Source organism: Solanum stenotomum, chromosome 8 (assembly GCF_019186545.1).
Source record: "Solanum stenotomum isolate F172 chromosome 8, ASM1918654v1, whole genome shotgun sequence".
Classification (NCBI taxonomy): Eukaryota; Viridiplantae; Streptophyta; class Magnoliopsida; order Solanales; family Solanaceae; genus Solanum; species Solanum stenotomum.
Genome location: NC_064289.1, coordinates 1,709,902 through 1,727,522, shown reverse-complemented (window position 1 = coordinate 1,727,522; position 17,621 = coordinate 1,709,902). Strand labels below are relative to the sequence as shown.

The 17,621-nt window shown below is 33.3% G+C and overlaps 3 protein-coding genes across 4 annotated transcripts; 1 reads left to right on the top strand and 2 right to left on the bottom strand.

Moving 5' to 3' along the window:
• On the bottom strand, window positions 1-3,036 carry LOC125874482 (uncharacterized). The gene is made up of 8 exons (XM_049555376.1): window positions 2,821-3,036; window positions 2,521-2,637; window positions 2,243-2,436; window positions 2,060-2,165; window positions 1,791-1,938; window positions 1,335-1,474; window positions 678-844; window positions 1-495 (listed from the first exon to the last, which is right to left on the bottom strand). Exons 1-8 carry the CDS (start codon window positions 2,879-2,881, stop codon window positions 202-204), a joined length of 1,227 nt encoding a protein of 408 aa, XP_049411333.1. The 5' UTR covers window positions 2,882-3,036; the 3' UTR covers window positions 1-201.
• Window positions 3,037-3,769: 733 nt separating this feature from the next.
• On the bottom strand, window positions 3,770-9,385 carry LOC125874238 (UDP-xylose transporter 3-like). 2 transcript variants are annotated; one of them, XM_049555081.1, is made up of 9 exons: window positions 9,243-9,385; window positions 8,936-8,979; window positions 8,702-8,854; window positions 7,571-7,755; window positions 6,859-6,926; window positions 5,552-5,684; window positions 5,169-5,330; window positions 4,815-5,087; window positions 3,770-4,256 (listed from the first exon to the last, which is right to left on the bottom strand). In XM_049555081.1, the coding sequence occupies exons 3-9, from the start codon at window positions 8,820-8,822 to the stop codon at window positions 4,140-4,142; spliced, it is 1,059 nt and encodes a 352-aa protein (XP_049411038.1). In that variant the 5' UTR covers window positions 8,823-8,854; window positions 8,936-8,979; window positions 9,243-9,385; the 3' UTR covers window positions 3,770-4,139. The 2 variants fall into 2 exon arrangements, with proteins under 2 accessions (XP_049411038.1, XP_049411039.1); XM_049555082.1 differs by lacking the exon at window positions 9,243-9,385 and adding an exon at window positions 9,127-9,177.
• Window positions 9,386-12,002: 2,617 nt separating this feature from the next.
• Window positions 12,003-14,748, top strand: LOC125874728 (uncharacterized). The gene is made up of 5 exons (XM_049555737.1): window positions 12,003-12,901; window positions 13,220-13,656; window positions 14,115-14,302; window positions 14,388-14,454; window positions 14,537-14,748. Exons 1-5 carry the CDS (start codon window positions 12,226-12,228, stop codon window positions 14,573-14,575), a joined length of 1,407 nt encoding a protein of 468 aa, XP_049411694.1. The 5' UTR covers window positions 12,003-12,225; the 3' UTR covers window positions 14,576-14,748.
• The last annotated feature ends 2,873 nt before the right edge of the window (window positions 14,749-17,621 follow it).

Sequence of the window (17,621 nt, the reverse complement as noted above, 5' to 3'; positions counted from 1 at the left end):
TAACTTTTTATAAGCATTAATAAGAAAAAAGAATGTCCAACTTTTGTATCACAATCAGTGTAGTACTATCACCATGAGTTAATCTAAACTAAAAAGGGACAGCCCGGTGCACTAACTCCCGCTACACGCTATTAGGAGTTAATTTAACTACAACTTCCTAATAGGACAACTTGCTATTAAGGTAACAGTCTGAAAGGATACTCATTCCTTCTTACCTCGAGCAATATCAACAAGATATCTATTCAAATGCTGGCCAAAAATCTTGGTAGAGAATGACTCAGCAACGTGTTGACGAGCATCTTGCCCCATTTTTTCAGACATGTGAGGATCCTGAATAAAATTAGACATTGCTGAAGCAAACTCTCGTGGGCTAGGGTCACAGAGGAAGCCCGTCACGCCATGCTTTACTGTCTCCACTGGACCCCCACTATTGCAGGCAATAACAGGTTTATAGGCTGCCATTGCTTCCAAAGGAACAATGCCAAAATGTTCATCCTACTCTTCCAAAAAAGGAAAGAAAATGTCATCCTACTTTCAAGGTGAAAAAAATATGGGAAAAGACGGAGATGCTCCTTCTAACAGCATACTCCAAGGTAAGACAAACATTCCTCCAACAAGTCACTCTCAAGAACAAATGTTTCTTTTCCTCATTGAAGAGATATTAGAATCAGACATACCTTTGGTGTATAAAGAACACATAGGCATTGGCCAAGGAGTGCATTTCTCTCAGCAGTAGAGCAAGATGTGATGAATCTGACCCGCTGAGAAACACCTTCCCTTTCTGCCAACTTTTTCAGTTCTTCTAGATACTCGACATTCTCTCTAAGGCGATTATCAAAGCCTCCTGAAATAAAAGCAGGAAGAACTCTATTAGCATGCAAGAAGATTTCTTTTGAGTATATATTCAGCCACTGATGGTAGACAACAGGTATCTAGGACTCGTTTATTGAAGCATACTTCAAATCCATCTATTCTAGGTATTAAGGGCACATAAAAATAAAAAAAGAGGGCTTATCATCAAAGGGAGACAAGCACCCAAAAAAGTCCTATAGCTAACTTGATCAATAACTAGTAGCATCTGATTTTTATATAGTTTCAGGGCACTAAATATCCTTATCATGTACATGAGATCAGACAGGTTCATATATCTTATTGGCTCTCGATAAACTCCGCAAAACCTCTAACAGAATATCAGAAACTTTTGCACTACAAATCAACCATACAAGATGAATACCAACAGCAAATAAAAGAGATGACGTAAGCAAAACAGAGAACAAGAAAAAGTTGGTGGATAATGCAGCATACATTGAACTTGAAGAATTGAAGAAACTTACCTGCAACAGTCAAGGAAATATCATTCATGTTAACTCCTTGATGATCATGAACTTCATGGGCGTGAACCATGGCAAAGGCAGATATTGCCAATTCTATGTTCTTTTTTCTTTCAAATCGATTGATGGATAGAAAGTTCAGCCTAAAAGAAATGAATAACTAAAGTTATCACTGTATTGCTCCAATTTTATCAGATGCCCCTCCAAGGGACAAAGGAATAACTGAAATGATACTATCATCTGATATATTAGTTGTGTTTCTTTGAGCTCTATGGAGTAACCTTCTCTCCACCTCCCTACTATCCCTCCCCCCTCCTTCTTTTTTAAGAGCGCATGGAAGGGCAGGAACTCCAGGGCAGATGCATTTGAAAATTAAAGAAACAAATATTGAAATTTGTTGTGTTATTGCAATCAGACCTCGAACTAGAAGGTACCAAGAGATGGAAAGGTGTCTCTTACTTGATGGCATCAGGTTTCTCAAACTGATCAACATTGACCGCTGGGTACAAAACAGCTGGTTTAATCCCACGTGCATCTAGGTTCTTGAAGGTTGATGCAAAAGTAGATGCTGTAAACCTGCTGTTAACCAGAATCAAATCTGCCATTCCTATAGTTTAACCAAGCAATCAAAGAAGAAGCAGATGTTTGAACAGATATGAAAAAACAAGTAAAACGTCGATAACAGATGAACAAACACCACGGACAGAAGGCAAAATGTCAACAAAAACCTGTTGTTATTTCTTCTATGAAGTCAATAGGTTTCCGATATATCCTCCTAAGAATAGTTGTACGTTGCGCCAGCAAAAGATCTGGAAAATGGCAATAGAATACAACCTGCATGAGGTATAAACTTCATATATATCTCAATGATCATTACATAGCAGTTGATTTCATCAAATCCATCAAAATACCTTAGCAGACTTCTTTAACTTCAATATCGGAACGACAACAGAGACTTGATCTGCTAGAATTATATCAAATGAAGGCCACATAAACAACAAGCAGAGAGCAACAAACATGCACCGCAAGTATGCACATACTGCATGAAGCCGATAAAAGATATGTCGAGGAAGAAATGCACCATAAACTGTAATATCAAACACACCTGTAAAGTGGTATTCACATCAGTAAGGGCACAATGGATGTTTGTTTAGCATATGACTTGAGTATAGAAAGTAAGATTTCTAACCAGACAGAGTCTCCTCAAAACATCGATTTTTATCATGATGTGAAGTAAAAATGTGAACTTTGTGCCCTAAAGAAGCAAGTTCCATAGCAGCATCAACAATTAGCCTTTCAGCTCCACCTAAACATTATAAAATATGCTTCTATTAGCCCATAGATCTCTCATTGACGCAAAAAATTATTATACCCATTTTTTTAAAATTTATGATCTTCTACAAATAACTCATTTGATCAAGGATTCAACAAATTGCAATGATAAACAGATCTATGAAAGAAATATAAATATGTGTAGATAATAATTTACCGATTCCGAGATCAGGATGGATTATCGCGATATTCATCTTCGAGCTCCCTTGTTTATCCATTGTTGATTATGAGAAAAAGCGGGTGTAGGGGAAAATAGATATAAAAAAACGGGTCGGGTCAAAAGCCGGAGATTGCTGAAGGAGAAGAGGTGGCGGAGAAAGCATCTGACTGCTTTACTTCGCCGGCGCTGGATGTAAAATTACAATTTTAGTCCGTCGTAATTTTTTTAAAAAAATAATATAATTTTAATATTCTCCTTGTACAATTTGAAAAAATATTCTTTATTTTCTGAAAATTTATGTTTCAATAAATAATGTCATGTAAATTAAATTAAAATGAAAGGAATGTTTTTATTTTTTTTGTCGTTGGGTTGTTTTCTAATAGGGCACACATTAAACAAATGCTTAAATAAAACCGAAAGGGATTATCTAAGTGGTAAACATCTTTCGCCTCGACTTTAAGTTATGAATTCGAATCACTAAAGAAGCAAAAGGGAGCTCCTAGAAGAGGTAAAAATACAAAAAAGAAACTTGGATATCATTTATCGAGTGAGAAATAAAAAATTACTATTGAATGTTGATACTTGAATAGTTATTACTCCCTCTATCTCAAGTGACACAGTTAAAATTTCAAAATTTAATTTCTAAATTTTAACTTATGAATTTGAACATAGAAACCTTCGGCCTTCTAAAATTATATATATTATTATATAAATGGTACTATAAAATGTAGACAATTCTGCCTGTCTTAGCCTTTCTCATCCCCCCTGCTACTCCTTCAACTTACCTTATTCAATTTTATTTAGGCAATTTTATGTAATCACCTTAAATAGGGGAAAAGGTAAAGAGAAAATTTACATCATCTCAATTAAATATTGAAAGTTACTATGTCAAACTCTCATATATGGGAAGAGACAAGAACTAAAATAATTAAAGACTTGAGCAAAATGAACAAAGAAATCTAATCAATTCGAATTCAACATCTTCATTTGCTTCATATGAACATAAACTAATCCAAGAAAGAAATAATCTGAGAGCTACTGAGGAACATAATACTCAACTAGGCAAATTTGTATAGTATATAAGTGTGTCTAACTAGTACAAGGCTCGATAACAAAAATGCTATGTTGCGACAGCTATCCTTGTACTTCAAATCTACCAACTGCAATGCAAAATAGAAAGCTATATTCTTTTCAAATGTTGTAAGTTGTAACACATTGTGTGACGTATGGAAAACTTTGCAGACACATCTTCATTGCTGAAAACGTCTACCTATACTCTGATCAAACGGCTAGCCATTAGCCAACCGTTAGAAGCTTTATACGTGCTGATCCTTGCTAGAATTCCAGCTAGGGGCCTGAGCAACAACACTATCTGGTAAATTGCCAGAGCCTTTTTCAACATTTATTAGAGGATCAGTTTCACTTTCGTTTACCTTCAACCACAGAAACAACAGAGAGAATTAGTAAATCTATGTTCTAAATGCATAAAGGAAAGATGATAGTAAAACACAAGTCCCCACCAGCTTCTGGAACTGTGACCATTCGGTATAAGCACTAGAAGAGTAGTGGTTTAAAATGAAGGGAGCATAAGGTTTTAGAGTTTACTTTTCTTCCAGATCTGCCTCTCCCATGGCCCATGCCACTAACTAATTAAACCATTTTGCAAGTTTCGTTTTCTTTCCGTCTAGAAGTGCAGTGTAATGAGGTGACACACAATGAGGCAGTAAAGGGAGCACAAGGATTTAATGACAACTTTCTTCTAGATCTGCCCCTCTAACGACTTATGCCACTAACTAAACGATTTCAGAAGAAATATTGCAAATCTAGTACTAGTGTAATGAGGTGAAATGAAGGGAGGTAGTATTGGGCATATTGGGCATCGTTAACAATCATCTTGCAAATCAAGATATTGCACAAGTTGGTGTATGATAATATGAAATACCTTTTTTGTCTAGCACAATGTGGAACACCAAAAAACAAAGGTGTAATACCTGAGACAGAAGGGATGCAGCCTCTATAGACTTCTGCTGGCTCTCAAGGGAACAACAATATGAATAGAGTATCATCCCAAGCATAGCAATGACGATACCCAGAATGTTTCGCCAGCTGAAGGGATCACGAAGTAGAACATACCCAAAGGCCAAAACAAGACATGTTTTTAGATGCCCAAGGACCTGATAGGTGACTGGAGAAGTCTTGCCAATTACCAAAAAAGTACTGAAGTTCACAGAGACGGATATAAGGCAGGATAGAACAATAAAGGCCTGCCATCAACACGTTGAAGTTAACAAATAGTGCTAAATGCCAATATCTAGCTTAAAATTGAAAATGATTTTCTAACTTACCACCACATTTTGTGTGTAGTTGAAAGCAAATACATTCTGATTTGTCAAAAGCCAATCTAAAAATGGTCCTACTATAAACAAAGTAATTGATTGATAAGGACAAGACTGATACAGGAGCTGGGTTGAAGAAACCTTGAACTTCTTCTGGATGGTATTCGTCATCTAAGAAGATGGGTTAAGATATTCAAGCAAGAGAAGATATGATGTAATAGCAGTGAACTATAGGTCAAACATCATTTTCTAACACATACAAAACAACTTCCATAAAAATTTGAAGTCTTATTTGCCAAAAATAAGGTTGCTAAACTGGGGATTTATGAAGTAAGCAGAGCCAGTAAGGGAAAGAACTGAAAAAAATTGATTGACCATTCAGCAAAGGATACAATCTGCGCGATACAAGTGGTGACAATTGCAAACATAGATAAAACAGAACCCAGTAAATTGAGCTGCAAATCAGTTACTGTTGCAATTCCAACCCCAAAGAGAAGAACGGTAAGTGCAAGCTGGATATTCCTACTGCAAATCATAGTTGAGACAGGAATCAAATCGTTACTAAAAATGTACAACTAAAAGGGTAATTTCATAAATGCTTAAGCAAAAGAGTAAATGAATGCAGAATGTTATTTAGATAAAAGTATCAATTTATAGGGCAATAGCATCACTCCAGACCAAGAGATGCATAGAGGTTACTTGGGTCAAAAATGTGGAACCAAAGAAGCTCTTTTTGTGCACAAAAATACTTCACTTGAGTAAAAATTTCTCTTCATGTGCACCCACCTTTCAGATAGTTCCCTCACTTACTGCTCCACTACTATTACATTTATCTGATAATCCACCAGTCACTTGCAACCTTAAAATTGCGTCTAGCCCAGCCTTAAATAAGTAGTCAACAGTTGAATTAAACAAGAAAGACTTTCCTTGAAAAAGAGTTCCATTCATGTTGACAAGGATGTTTCAGAACATTGCATAAAAATAGGACAAACTATCTAAGAGTGATAAAACCAAAAAAAGAAAATTAATAATAATAGACAATGTGGAATGGGTCTTTAAATTATCAAAGACCCAAAATAAGCAGAGATGGCTTGGCACCAAGAATCTTAATGATCAGTAACATTTTACAGGAACATACATATATCAAAAGCACAACTTGTCAAAAAACTTGGTCTTCCACTATCTCATTTAACCGTGTTAGCAGCCAGTGAAATCATTTCACTGGCTCAACCTTTAACTATGGATGATGGCTGACCCTAAATCTAGTATAGTAACGATTGTATATGGGAATAATGTTATACCTCTGACATTCAACTTTAGATAAGGACAAGACATAGGGTTCAGACTCTTAATTGTTCCAAGAAATTACTTCTGGTTTGACGGTTCGAGCAAACCACATGTTAACGAAAAGCTTCTCCAATGTAATGTTCCAAGCTTAATAAAATGAGAACAGATTCCTGTGTTTAATATGCTGGGAAGAGAAAAGTTCTCAAAAATAGATGTTAAGTTAATGTAGAGTGATCTTCTATCTACCTAGTGTAACATAAATGATTTTTTAAGAACTTTCTGTGGAAATAATAAAGTCATCGTTTTGCTGGTATCCTGTGGAATTAGTCGAGATGCGCAAAAGCTGGCCTGGACACCACAGTCATCACAAAAAAAAAGTCATTTTGAGAAAGTCAAGGTTGAGTACTTTTACCTGAATTTTTTCCTGTAGAAAAGAGTCTCCAAAAGAACTGTACAGGGGATGATTGCTAATTTTGTCATCTAAAATGCAAAACAATGAAGAAAATCAGGAAAAAAAAACTGCATTTAAGATTCTAAAATTAGTCAGAAACTAAAAGGCTTGCTTTGTAGAGACAACTTAGAATTGAGTTTGTGATGAATGTTTGAGACCAATAGGGAACAAGAGAATCTCATCACATTAAGTAAAGTAGTTTATAACCACAAAAGCGAAAAAGAACCACAAAAGGGAAAGAGTTTGCTGCCCCTCCCCAATAAATGAAAATAGAAAAGAACCTTACAATTCAGCTAGCTATGTATGTTGATAATTAATTTCATAATGATCATTAAGCATTTCATAATAAGATTTTTGTAGCACATCGTGATGTGAATAATTCAGGTTACAGTGGAACAAGTTGCAAATTCAAGTTTAGATCTTATAAAACCTAACTACTCCAAACAAGTAATCACCAGAAAACTAATTTATGAGGAAAAGCTATCCCAGTGGATACATTGCTATACCTTGAAATATAGGTCCAGAAAAAAGGGGACAAGGAATGAGAATAAAGATAAAGGAGGGGGAAAAGAAGATCTTATTCAGATAAATCGCCATTTAAGGCAGCCAGGATCCCAGGTAAAAACCATTTAAACCAGATAGTCATTAACAGCAAAAAGGAAAAAGAACAAACCTGATAAAATCCAACAGAATTAAACCCCAGGCTTAGATTAAGAAGTCCAATAGAGGACCCATTCAGTATTCCAAACCCCATAACGGCTTTTGGATCAAAAGGCTTGTGCTCAAAAAATCTCATCCATCTTGCCACATGGAGAGAACAAAATGTAACTAAAAGATGCCAGCTTGTCAAAGTCGTAGCTGAGTGAAAATTTAAGAAGTTAGAAACTCAAAGCAGAATGATATAAGAATTGAAAATTTTCTTTTATGAGACTTTGCAGATACCAAAATAGAAGTGTCAACAAATCAACAATCCCCTGATCCAAATTGGATCATCCTTTTCCCAACTCCCTATTTCCTTATCAATTTTTTTATAAAAAAAAAAGGTGTCAACTGACAACCAAATATATTTTAGATGTGAATGCACAACATCTAGAAGTATCTTCCATTTCCATTATGTTCTAATTTTTGTTTAACTATATGCAAACACTTGCACATGATTTTGTGTTCTCTCCTCCTTCTTTTTTGGTACATTTGATTCTGTGTTCTCTCCTACTACTGCTCGTATGCGATAAGCCAAATTCACCAACTGTCAAATTGAGCTGTTTTACATTAAAGGAATAGAGGAAATAATTGCATAATGACTAAAGAAGAGCACAAACAGAGAAATAACTAAGCCAAATATTTGAGCTTGTTCTGGTCCCTACTAATTACATTGTCGAACCCATTTTTCAACAGAGAATATTGACGTTTACTGAATCGCATTCACCCAAACAACAACTATCTATGCCTCAATCCCAAGCTAGTTGGGTCAGCACATTCATCCCAATAGAAGAAACGAGACAATCTTAGAAAACTTTCCTGCACAAGCTCTTCGTGAATCTCATAGAACCATGTTAAAGCAATCAATGAATCAATCAACTATCCTTCAATCCTCTATGTTGATTATCCTCTATTTCGATGTATCAGCTAATTCATCTTTTAAGGTAAATTAAATACTACCAATTATAAAGCAGGTACCTAATTTCACGAAGCATGTAAGCAATTCACTTGTAATATTAGCCATTACACTAATGAACCCGAACAAAGAAAAACAACAAAACACCATCCATTATTTGCATTACGAAAAAAAGTTATCAAAACTCACCAAATGTAAAACCTAATGTGCTAATAAGCGCCTTATTGCAAATTACAATGGACACAGAAGACACCACCGACAAAGACAGTGCTCCAATGGTCCCCAGCTGAAACCTCTGGCTTTCTGTCATTTTCGCTCCTTCTCCAATTCCAACTTCAAAATCTACACATCAATATAAAATTTCACACATAAACCTAAATACAAAATCATCTCACAATTTGACAACCGAGTTTTTTTTTTTACCTTATCTCAATCGTGCGTCCATGAATCATACAAAACCAGCTCAGCTGAAAACAAAACGTTCAAATATATTTTAAAACGAGATTTATTCAACATAAATATATACAGATCCAAACACGAACAACAAATTTTTAAAAAATGCAGAGTAATTTTTTAAAAAAATTAAGAATATGTTAATATATTAAGAAGATTACCGAAATGCAAAATTATAGATCTGATACTTTATATAAAATTGGATTATTTTTTCAATCTTCATACGATTATACGAACAAGTAAAAAGGAGAGAGAAAAATGGAGGAAGAAGAAGAACCTGTAAAGCTTCGGATCACGAAAATGGACAAAGTGACAAAGGCGCTAAGTGTTCGATAGAAGTTGAAGCATTATTATTATTATTATTAGAATTAGAAAGAGAGCGGAGAAAATTGCACCACTAACATTTATACTTTTTTGTAATTTAATAATTAAATTGGTGACTTCTTAACTGAATTCCTGCTAGCTTTTCGCCTGCGGGTCATGTGACTCTGTCTATCAGAGGGGTATATGTATTAATGAAATATTTGGGGAAATTGATGGTAATTTTGATAACTATTCTCTATCTTTTGTCGTAAAACTATTTGTAAGTTTTATTATTAGTTATGATAAGACATAAAATTTCAAAAAATATAAATAGATTTTTTAACTAAATTTTGATTAGTTTTTTTTTTTCTGTGAGTCATGTGATTGTGTTTGTATTTATGAAAAAGGTATATACAGGAAATATTTGGAGAAATCAATGGGTTTCAACATGAGTGTTGCACTCAGATGATAACCATCATCGACCTCTTATCTTAAGATTGTGATTCGAGTCACGTAAATAAATTTATTATATGTTATGCGATTAATCTCAATAATACGTAAAATTTCAAATTTGTTTTAATTCAAGTTAATATATATAATAAAATGAAAGAAAATATTGGAAGAAGATTTAATAGGTTTATAAGGAACATTGAAGTCTAACGTTCACCATAACGGTTAAAATGAGCAAATTTATCTTTATGTCCTTTCTCTATTAATAATAATTGAATAGATATTGTTATAATTTAACAACGCTTGAAAATAAAGACTTATTTCATATTAGTGATTGAAGGTAGACATTTCTCTTACATTAATTAAAATATCTAGAAAATGAGTCCAAACTACTACTACATTCATTGTTTCTCTTACATTAATTAAAATATCTAGAAAATGAATCCAAACATATTAGAGTACTACATTCATTGCTTCTAATATGTAAATGCATTCCAATTATAATAATATTGATGAAATTAGAATTTCTAGAATATGAGTGCACCTTAAAAAATATAAATTATTAATACTAGTTAAAATTGATTTCTAGTTTTTAAAGTAAATAATTCTAAACATAATAAAGTGCATTATGTAACTTTCTTATAGTATGAGTGTTAGATTGTAATATTATGTCAATTTTAGAAATTATATACCTACAATATCTAATTTTATAAAGAAATTATGAATTTACATTCCGTACCTATAAATTCATTTGCAAATATTGTCACAAGTATTAAATTTATTTACATTTGGATGGTTGTTACCAGGGCCGGCTCTATGCTTTGGGAAATAAGGCTTTTGCCTTAGGCCCCAAAATTTTGGGGCCTCCAAATTTTTATCAAGAATAAAATATGTGTTAAAATTTTTATAGAAAAAATTGATTATTTATTATAAAAAGTATATTTTAGAAAATATATTGTTTTACCCACTTAAGCATTTTTGGTACTTTGTTATAAATAACAATTAATAGTGAAAAGTGTTGAACGAAGTGAATTACAATTTTTTTATTTCTTTTTAAATTTTAGTTTCAAACATTACTACAAGCATATTAAAATAGGGTATACCAAGTCATCAACTTTTCGAGTTAAGTTTTATGGTTCTAACTCTTATTTTTATTTAATATTTGTCAACTTATTACTTTTGAATTATGTTAACAATTCATATAATAATTGGGGATAAAGGTCTGAAAAATATCCCAACTTTGGTCGGATTTGTTGTTGCGATACTAAACTTTCATGATGACCTATTACCTCCCTAGACTATTTAATACTGTATTTTTTACCCCCAAAACTATTTAATAATATATTTTAAAGGCATATATGTGCCCACGTGGACACATTATTATTTATAATTTTGCATTATTTTTTATGTCCACGTGGGCAAAAATATATGTTTAAATTACGGTATTAAATAGTCTAGGGGGGTAATAGGTCATCATGAAAGTTTAGTATCGCAACAACAAATTCGACTAAAGCTAGGATATTTTTCAGACTCTTATCCCTAATAATTGCCTCACTGAAATGATGTTTTCAATGTTGAGTTGATGAAATCTTACCAAAAACTAATAACTGAAAAAACAATTTAAATACTAATAATTTTCATCTAAATAGTGTAAGAAAAATATTTTTTGAATAAATACATATATAAAGTTTGTTTATATTTTAGGTCTCGCATTAAAATTTTGCTTTAAGCCCCCAATAACGTTGAGTCTCCCCTAGTTGTTACTTATTGTTCATATATCGTATTGTATCGTGCAATATTATTTTAATGAATACAATATTTGGATTGATTTTATCATTCTCATTTCAATTGCCACACATTTATAATTTGAATGATAAATATATAAGAAAAGTAAGGAACGGATAAAGCTACTATGAAAATGTAAGGTAAATGATCAAACAATAATTATCAATAATAATAAATAAAGACAAAATGAGAAGAAAATATTCACATCAAATCAATCGCAACATAAAACGAGTCTTTTCATTGTTATCTAACAATAAATATAAACGATATCATACAATATAATTTAAGTAACAATCAAAACAAACATCATACTTAAACTAATAATACAATACAACGGTAACAACCATCCAAACAAGGTATTAAAAAGATCTTCAAAAAGAATGAGAAGATCTAAATGTTCTTTCATTCTTCTATTACTTTACTGTTCCTATACAGAAAATCAAATATATTTAATACTATAATTTTTAATTTAGGAACTAAGTGTAAAGTAATTTTTTTTATTTGGCACAAATTACGAAACAGCATAGTCAGGACTTAACCCTTCTATTTGAAAATTGATTCAAACGAAGGATTTATATAATCGGAGCATCGCCGGAGTATTTTGTTCGGAGCTTTTATGCAACCGGCGAAGAAATCGAGCATCACCTGACCTGACCCGACCCGACAAAATTGATTTTTTAAGGAACCCTACGAAGGATTTTGGGTTTTTAGGGTTCCATTTCATGCTTTTACGAATGGATATCGACACTGATATTTCTTATTGGATTCTCGAATTCATCCTCCGGCAACCGCTCGACGACGGCATTCTTAACGGCCTCATTCACGTTCTTCCACTCTCAAACGACAAGCCGAATTTAAAAAAGGCGCTGCTTATTCGAAAAATCGAATCTGAGATTTCTAACGGTTCAGTTAATGAGAAAATCCTCGAATTTCTCGAACTGATTGAGGAACTAAATCATCAAGACGGGATTGAAGCTTCAGAGGTTATGAAAGCCGCGTATTGTGCGGTGGCAGTGGAGTGTACGGTGAAGTTTTTGAATAGTGAAGGGACAGGAGGTGATAAAGGTAAGTATTTTGACGCAGTAAGGAGGATATGGAAACGGAGAATCAATTTAATGGAGAAAATGGAGAATGTAGGGTTTGTATCGGAAGAGTTATGGAATTGGAGGGATGAAATAGAGGCGGCTTTATGGGATGATAAGTGTTCTTACAATGTGATAAGGAAGAGTAAAGGCATAGTTGCTGTTGAGTCGGTTAAGTTTTTTGTTAGAGAAGCTAAAGAGAGAATGGGGTCTCCTTTTCTTGATGTTGTGGCGGAAACTTACCAGTCTGATGAGACAATGAAGGCACTTTTTGGAGAGGTGAACAAAGAAGGAGCTTGCTGGGAAAATGACAGAGGTAATGTATTATTAAACTCTATGATATGATCAAATTTGGATGATAATTTTGTACCTATTATCTGCTTATTGCTCCAGTTCAATGAATGATGACCAAATTCTGTATGTTGCTGTTAAATGTTGAATTATGTGCTTTTTTCTGTAGTTTATATGGTCACCCTTGATTAGATATAAAGGGAGTACTTTTGACATTTCCTAGTAATACCAATATCAGTTTATCCTTGTTAAGGGGTAAAAGATTACTTTTTGACATTTTGCTTGCTGAACTCGTATAAATTTCATGAGTTTTATGTCTAGATGATTGTTTTTCTGCTTGCAGAAGTGTCCAAAGGAAGTGCATTGCGCAGGAAGAAGCATGTTGCTTTCAAACGCACCAGAGGAGGTGTCAGGATCAGTGATTCTATTGAGTCAGAACTTGAGGCATCTGGTGGAGGTGGTCAGGATGGTTTACCGCCTTCAGCTGAAATACAGAAAGCAGAGAAAGCACTTAAATTGAGTTCATTGGAGCTGCGTGCTATGGTAAAGGATCCTCTACCTGATGCACTACGTTTTGCTGAGACTCTTTCTTTGGCAAGGGATAATATGGGTCATCAGCCTGCTGAGAATAGCAGTGACAAAGCCCCTCCTCCAATGGCCTCCAGTAGCAGAATGGTTCAAGCTAGTGGGGAGAAATGTGAGGCGCAGCATAATTGTCATGATAATGCTGCATCCAAGCCAGACCGAGTAAACCAAAACAGTGCTGCCAATCCACTTGAGGTATATGCATCAAAAAAGATTTTTTTTTTTCCACCTGCTTAAAAATACACGGCCAAATGCTGCTTCTTGGCATGTATTGATGCACAATGCTCTTTAGTATGCTCTTGAATGTGTAGTAACTTGAAGTCTTCAATGCAAGATAGTATTTGTTTATCCTCAAAGCTTTACTAGCCTAGTGACTAAAGGATTTTTTGTAACTAAATGTGCAAAACTTTTTCCCAAGCCAAGTAACGAAATGATTCTTTGTATAGTAGAGATTAGAGAGGTTAGATCAGATATTAGCTCTAGATTTGGTTTTGCAAGAGGAATATTATACCACAAACATTAAAGCATATTCTTGTTTGAAAAAAATTGTCCTAGGCACCCAAACTGTATTTGAGAAAAATATCCAAATAGAGGGAAACAAATTTGTAATTTTATGCGTGCTAATGGAAACAAACGCTGAATTTTATATACAGTTGGATGATTTCTTAGACGAGGTAACTGAAGGATCACCAAGTAAAGCGAATAGGGTTACATTACCTACACCAAAGACGACGAAAGTTTCTCCCCTGAAGAAGTATGAATTTAAAAAGATCACCACGAGGAGAAAGCCCATGAAATGGAGTTCGTTGGAAGAAGACACTTTGAGAACTGGTGTACAGAAGTATGGAGCATCTCTTACTTCCTCTGACTTCAAAGAAATAACGACACAAGGTTTAGTGCTCTAATTGTTTTCCTTTTTTTCGTAGGTATGGTACTGGAAACTGGAAGGTCATCTTAGACACTTATCATGACATATTTTTAGTGAGGACAGCAGTAAGTGTTTTCTGATACTACTACTATTTATAGACTGGTCGTATATTACTCCTACTTATGAAGTCTAAACAATTTTGTTCAGTGCGACTTGAAGGACAAGTGGAGAAACATGATATCGTAGGTATTTATTTTGAAGAAATTTCACTCTTGTATGAGAGCCTTTTGTTTTCTTAAGCAGAGGTATGGCCTTGTATATTTTTTTTGTATCATGTAAATGTCAAACTTCCTCCCTGTGTATTTTTGTTAGATCATAATACTTCAGATGAATGTTATTGTATATCATGTCTCTGTGGAGTAAGCTGTGAGCATGTTCATATATACTCTAGAAATAGTTGCCTTTTTAGGTCCTTGTGACTAATTTAAATCAGTGGACACAAATTTCAAGCTAAAGGATAGTGAAACAAGTGAATTACTAAATTTCAAGCTCAACTGATAATATGTATCCAGATGCCTTTTAGATTTCAAATTGAGTTAGTTAATGGTTAAAAAACACAACAAAAGTATCACCTGTTTTGGCGAGTTTCATACCTCAACTCTCTATTGTTCTATTTACCTATCTATAACTCTCTTCGTATTAATACACATATTTATGCGTAGTTGGCCTACACACATTTGTACTTAGTATCACTGTGTGTTGTAAAAGTGAGAATTTAGGTAGGTAAAGAGAACAATTGATAGTTGAGGTATGAAATCCGTGAAAAAGTAATAGTTCTTGTGTGTTTTTTTTACCATTAGCTCTTTCAAATATTTGTACATGTATTGTGACTATCATCTATCACAAGAACAAATATTTGGGCAATTCAACATTGAGGTGCTTTTTAATACAAAAGGAGTGATGGTTTAGGCTGATAAAGAGAATAATGGATAGTTGAGATATAAAACTCGCCAAAAAGTTAACGTTTAGATGCATTTTTTAGTCATTAAATCTTTCAAATATTAGTAATTGATATTAACTTACTCAATAATGTTGACGGGTTTCAATTGTTGTCTGAAGTTGATTTTGAAGCCGCCAAACTTTAATGACCTTGTAAATTTCAGCTAGTATTTTTCAAGGAAAAATTAGGCAAATGACATAATATAAGAAAAGAATTACTTCCTTTCCCTACTCTTTCATTAATTACCAAAAATTCCTTTTTTTAGTATTTTTCGGATACATAATATAGCAGTGTGGATACTTAATATAACAGCGCGGATACTTTAATTAATAACGGACGGATACTTAAATTATTAAGTTGTTAGCAGCACGGATACTTAATTAACGGGCGGATGCATAATATAGCAGCGGAGATACTTTAATTAATTACGGATGGATACTTAAATTATTAAGTTGTTAGCAACACAGATACTTAATTAACGGGCGGATGCATAATATAGCAGCGCGGATACTTTAATTAATAACGGGCGGATACTTAAACTAATAAAGTATCCGGTTAAGTTGAATTGGGGGAAAATAAGAGATTTTTGTGTTTTAATAAAAGAGTAGGGAAATATTGAGAATAGGTAAAGAAGTGTTGTGTATTTAAGTAATTTTTCCATTTTTCAAATAGGGTTCCTAAAATGGTTATTATTGCAATTCATTCATAATAATGTAGTGAGTTGATCACTCAATTTATCTGTTGTGATTTTTAAAAGTAATTGTCTCAAATTGTCATTTTAGAAGTTTAAGACAACTANTGGGCGGATGTATATTATAGCAACGCGGATACTTTAATTAATTACGGATGGATACTTAAATTATTAAGTTGTTAGCAACACAGATACTTAATTAACGGGCGGATGCATAATATAGCAGCGCGGATACTTTAATTAATAACAGGCGGATATTTAAACTAATAAAGTATCCGGTTAAGTTGAATTGGGGGAAAATAAGAGATTTTTGTATTTTAATAAAAGAGTAGGGAAATATTGAGAATAGGTAAAGCAGTGTTGTGTATTTAAGTAATTTTTCCATTTTTCAAATAGGGTTCCTAAAATGGTTATTATTGCAATTCGTTCATAATAATGTAGTGAGTTGATCACTCAATTTATCTGTTGTGATTTTTAAAAGTAATTGTCTCAAATTGTCATTTTAGAAGTTTAAGACAACTAAATATTTTTTCTCATTTCTATGATAGTAAATTAGTAATTGCTCTAGAATATTACAAACACCTCACCCTAAAATAAATAAAGAATTTTGTGCTAATAATATAAACGCCTTTAAATTGTATTTAACGGTAATAGTAAATATAAGTATTTATAATCAATACTTAAAACAAATATCGTTAAACGCTTTAGTGATGGTATTAACTCAATTATTGTTAAATGTTTTTGTGGCTGCTAATAGCAAGACCTATTACAACTAAATGTCTCTTTTATTGTAGTAGATCAAATGAGTAAATATTTAATGAAGAGAGCTTATAGCTTAAGAAATAAACAATAATCAGAAAAGACCTTCCAAATTAATGTTTTCTAAAGGAACGTGTAAAAGAGAAACATGACAAATTATTTAAGACAAAAGAAGTATCAATCACTTCTTTACTTTAGACTGTTGAATTTGGTATAGAGAGGTTTTCTCTTCGCTTTAAACGTCTTTTTCCCGCATGTTCAAGCCACTAATAAGCAAATTGAGTAGAAGAGAAGGCTCGGAACTAGGTTGACTGAGATTGCCAATTGCAAGAAAAGAGAGAAAGTAAGTCGGAAACTTAACGAGCAAATGCCATGTGCTCTATCAATCTAGTCTCAGCCATTCCAGCAAGCGAGCGAGTGAGACTAATGAAACCAAGGTACACTGAATTCATTGCATTAATCTTCCTCCGTCTCAATTTGTGTAACACCATTTGACTTGACATAAAGTCTAGGGAAGACTTCTAAAATTTGTGGTCTATAAATCCTTGATTATTTGTGTGAAAGTGAATGTGACTATAAATCGTTTTATCAGGATAAATGAGAAATTTAAAAGTTAAATATGATTATAAAAAGGTAACATTTTTGCACGGACTTAAAAAAGAAAAATGTGTCACATAAATTGAAACATAAGAAATACTATTTAGAGCAAGAGGTGTGTATCAACGGATTTGGTCCAATTTTATATACGATTTGTCAATTTTTGATTTGTGAACACGTTAACCTGATTATCAAACCACTAAGATATTTATTATTGATTTTCAATTAAGCAATTTTTGATCCTT

Bases quoted from the DNA above. Each gene is read 5' to 3' on its own strand.
- LOC125874482 (XM_049555376.1), bottom strand. From the start codon at position 2,881: ATGGATAAACAAGGGAGCTCGAAGATGAATATCGCGATAATCCATCCT. The intron at 2,638-2,820 runs GTAAATTATTAT...TATAATGTTTAG, and splicing joins CCATCCTGATCTCGGAATCG to GTGGAGCTGAAAGGCTAATT. The intron at 496-677 runs GTATGTCTGATT...TTGGAAGAGTAG, and splicing joins GTGTTCTTTATACACCAAAG to GATGAACATTTTGGCATTGT.
- LOC125874728 (XM_049555737.1), top strand. From the start codon at position 12,226: ATGCTTTTACGAATGGATATCGACACTGATATTTCTTATTGGATTCTC. The intron at 12,902-13,219 runs GTAATGTATTAT...TTCTGCTTGCAG, and splicing joins TTGCTGGGAAAATGACAGAG to AAGTGTCCAAAGGAAGTGCA. The intron at 14,303-14,387 runs GTATGGAGCATC...TTTTTTTCGTAG, and splicing joins TTGAGAACTGGTGTACAGAA to GTATGGTACTGGAAACTGGA.
- LOC125874238 (XM_049555081.1), bottom strand. From the start codon at position 8,822: ATGACAGAAAGCCAGAGGTTTCAGCTGGGGACCATTGGAGCACTGTCT. The intron at 7,756-8,701 runs GTGAGTTTTGAT...ATTTTCACTCAG, and splicing joins CACATTAGGTTTTACATTTG to CTACGACTTTGACAAGCTGG. The intron at 5,088-5,168 runs GTAAGTTAGAAA...TGTTGATGGCAG, and splicing joins ACTACACACAAAATGTGGTG to GCCTTTATTGTTCTATCCTG.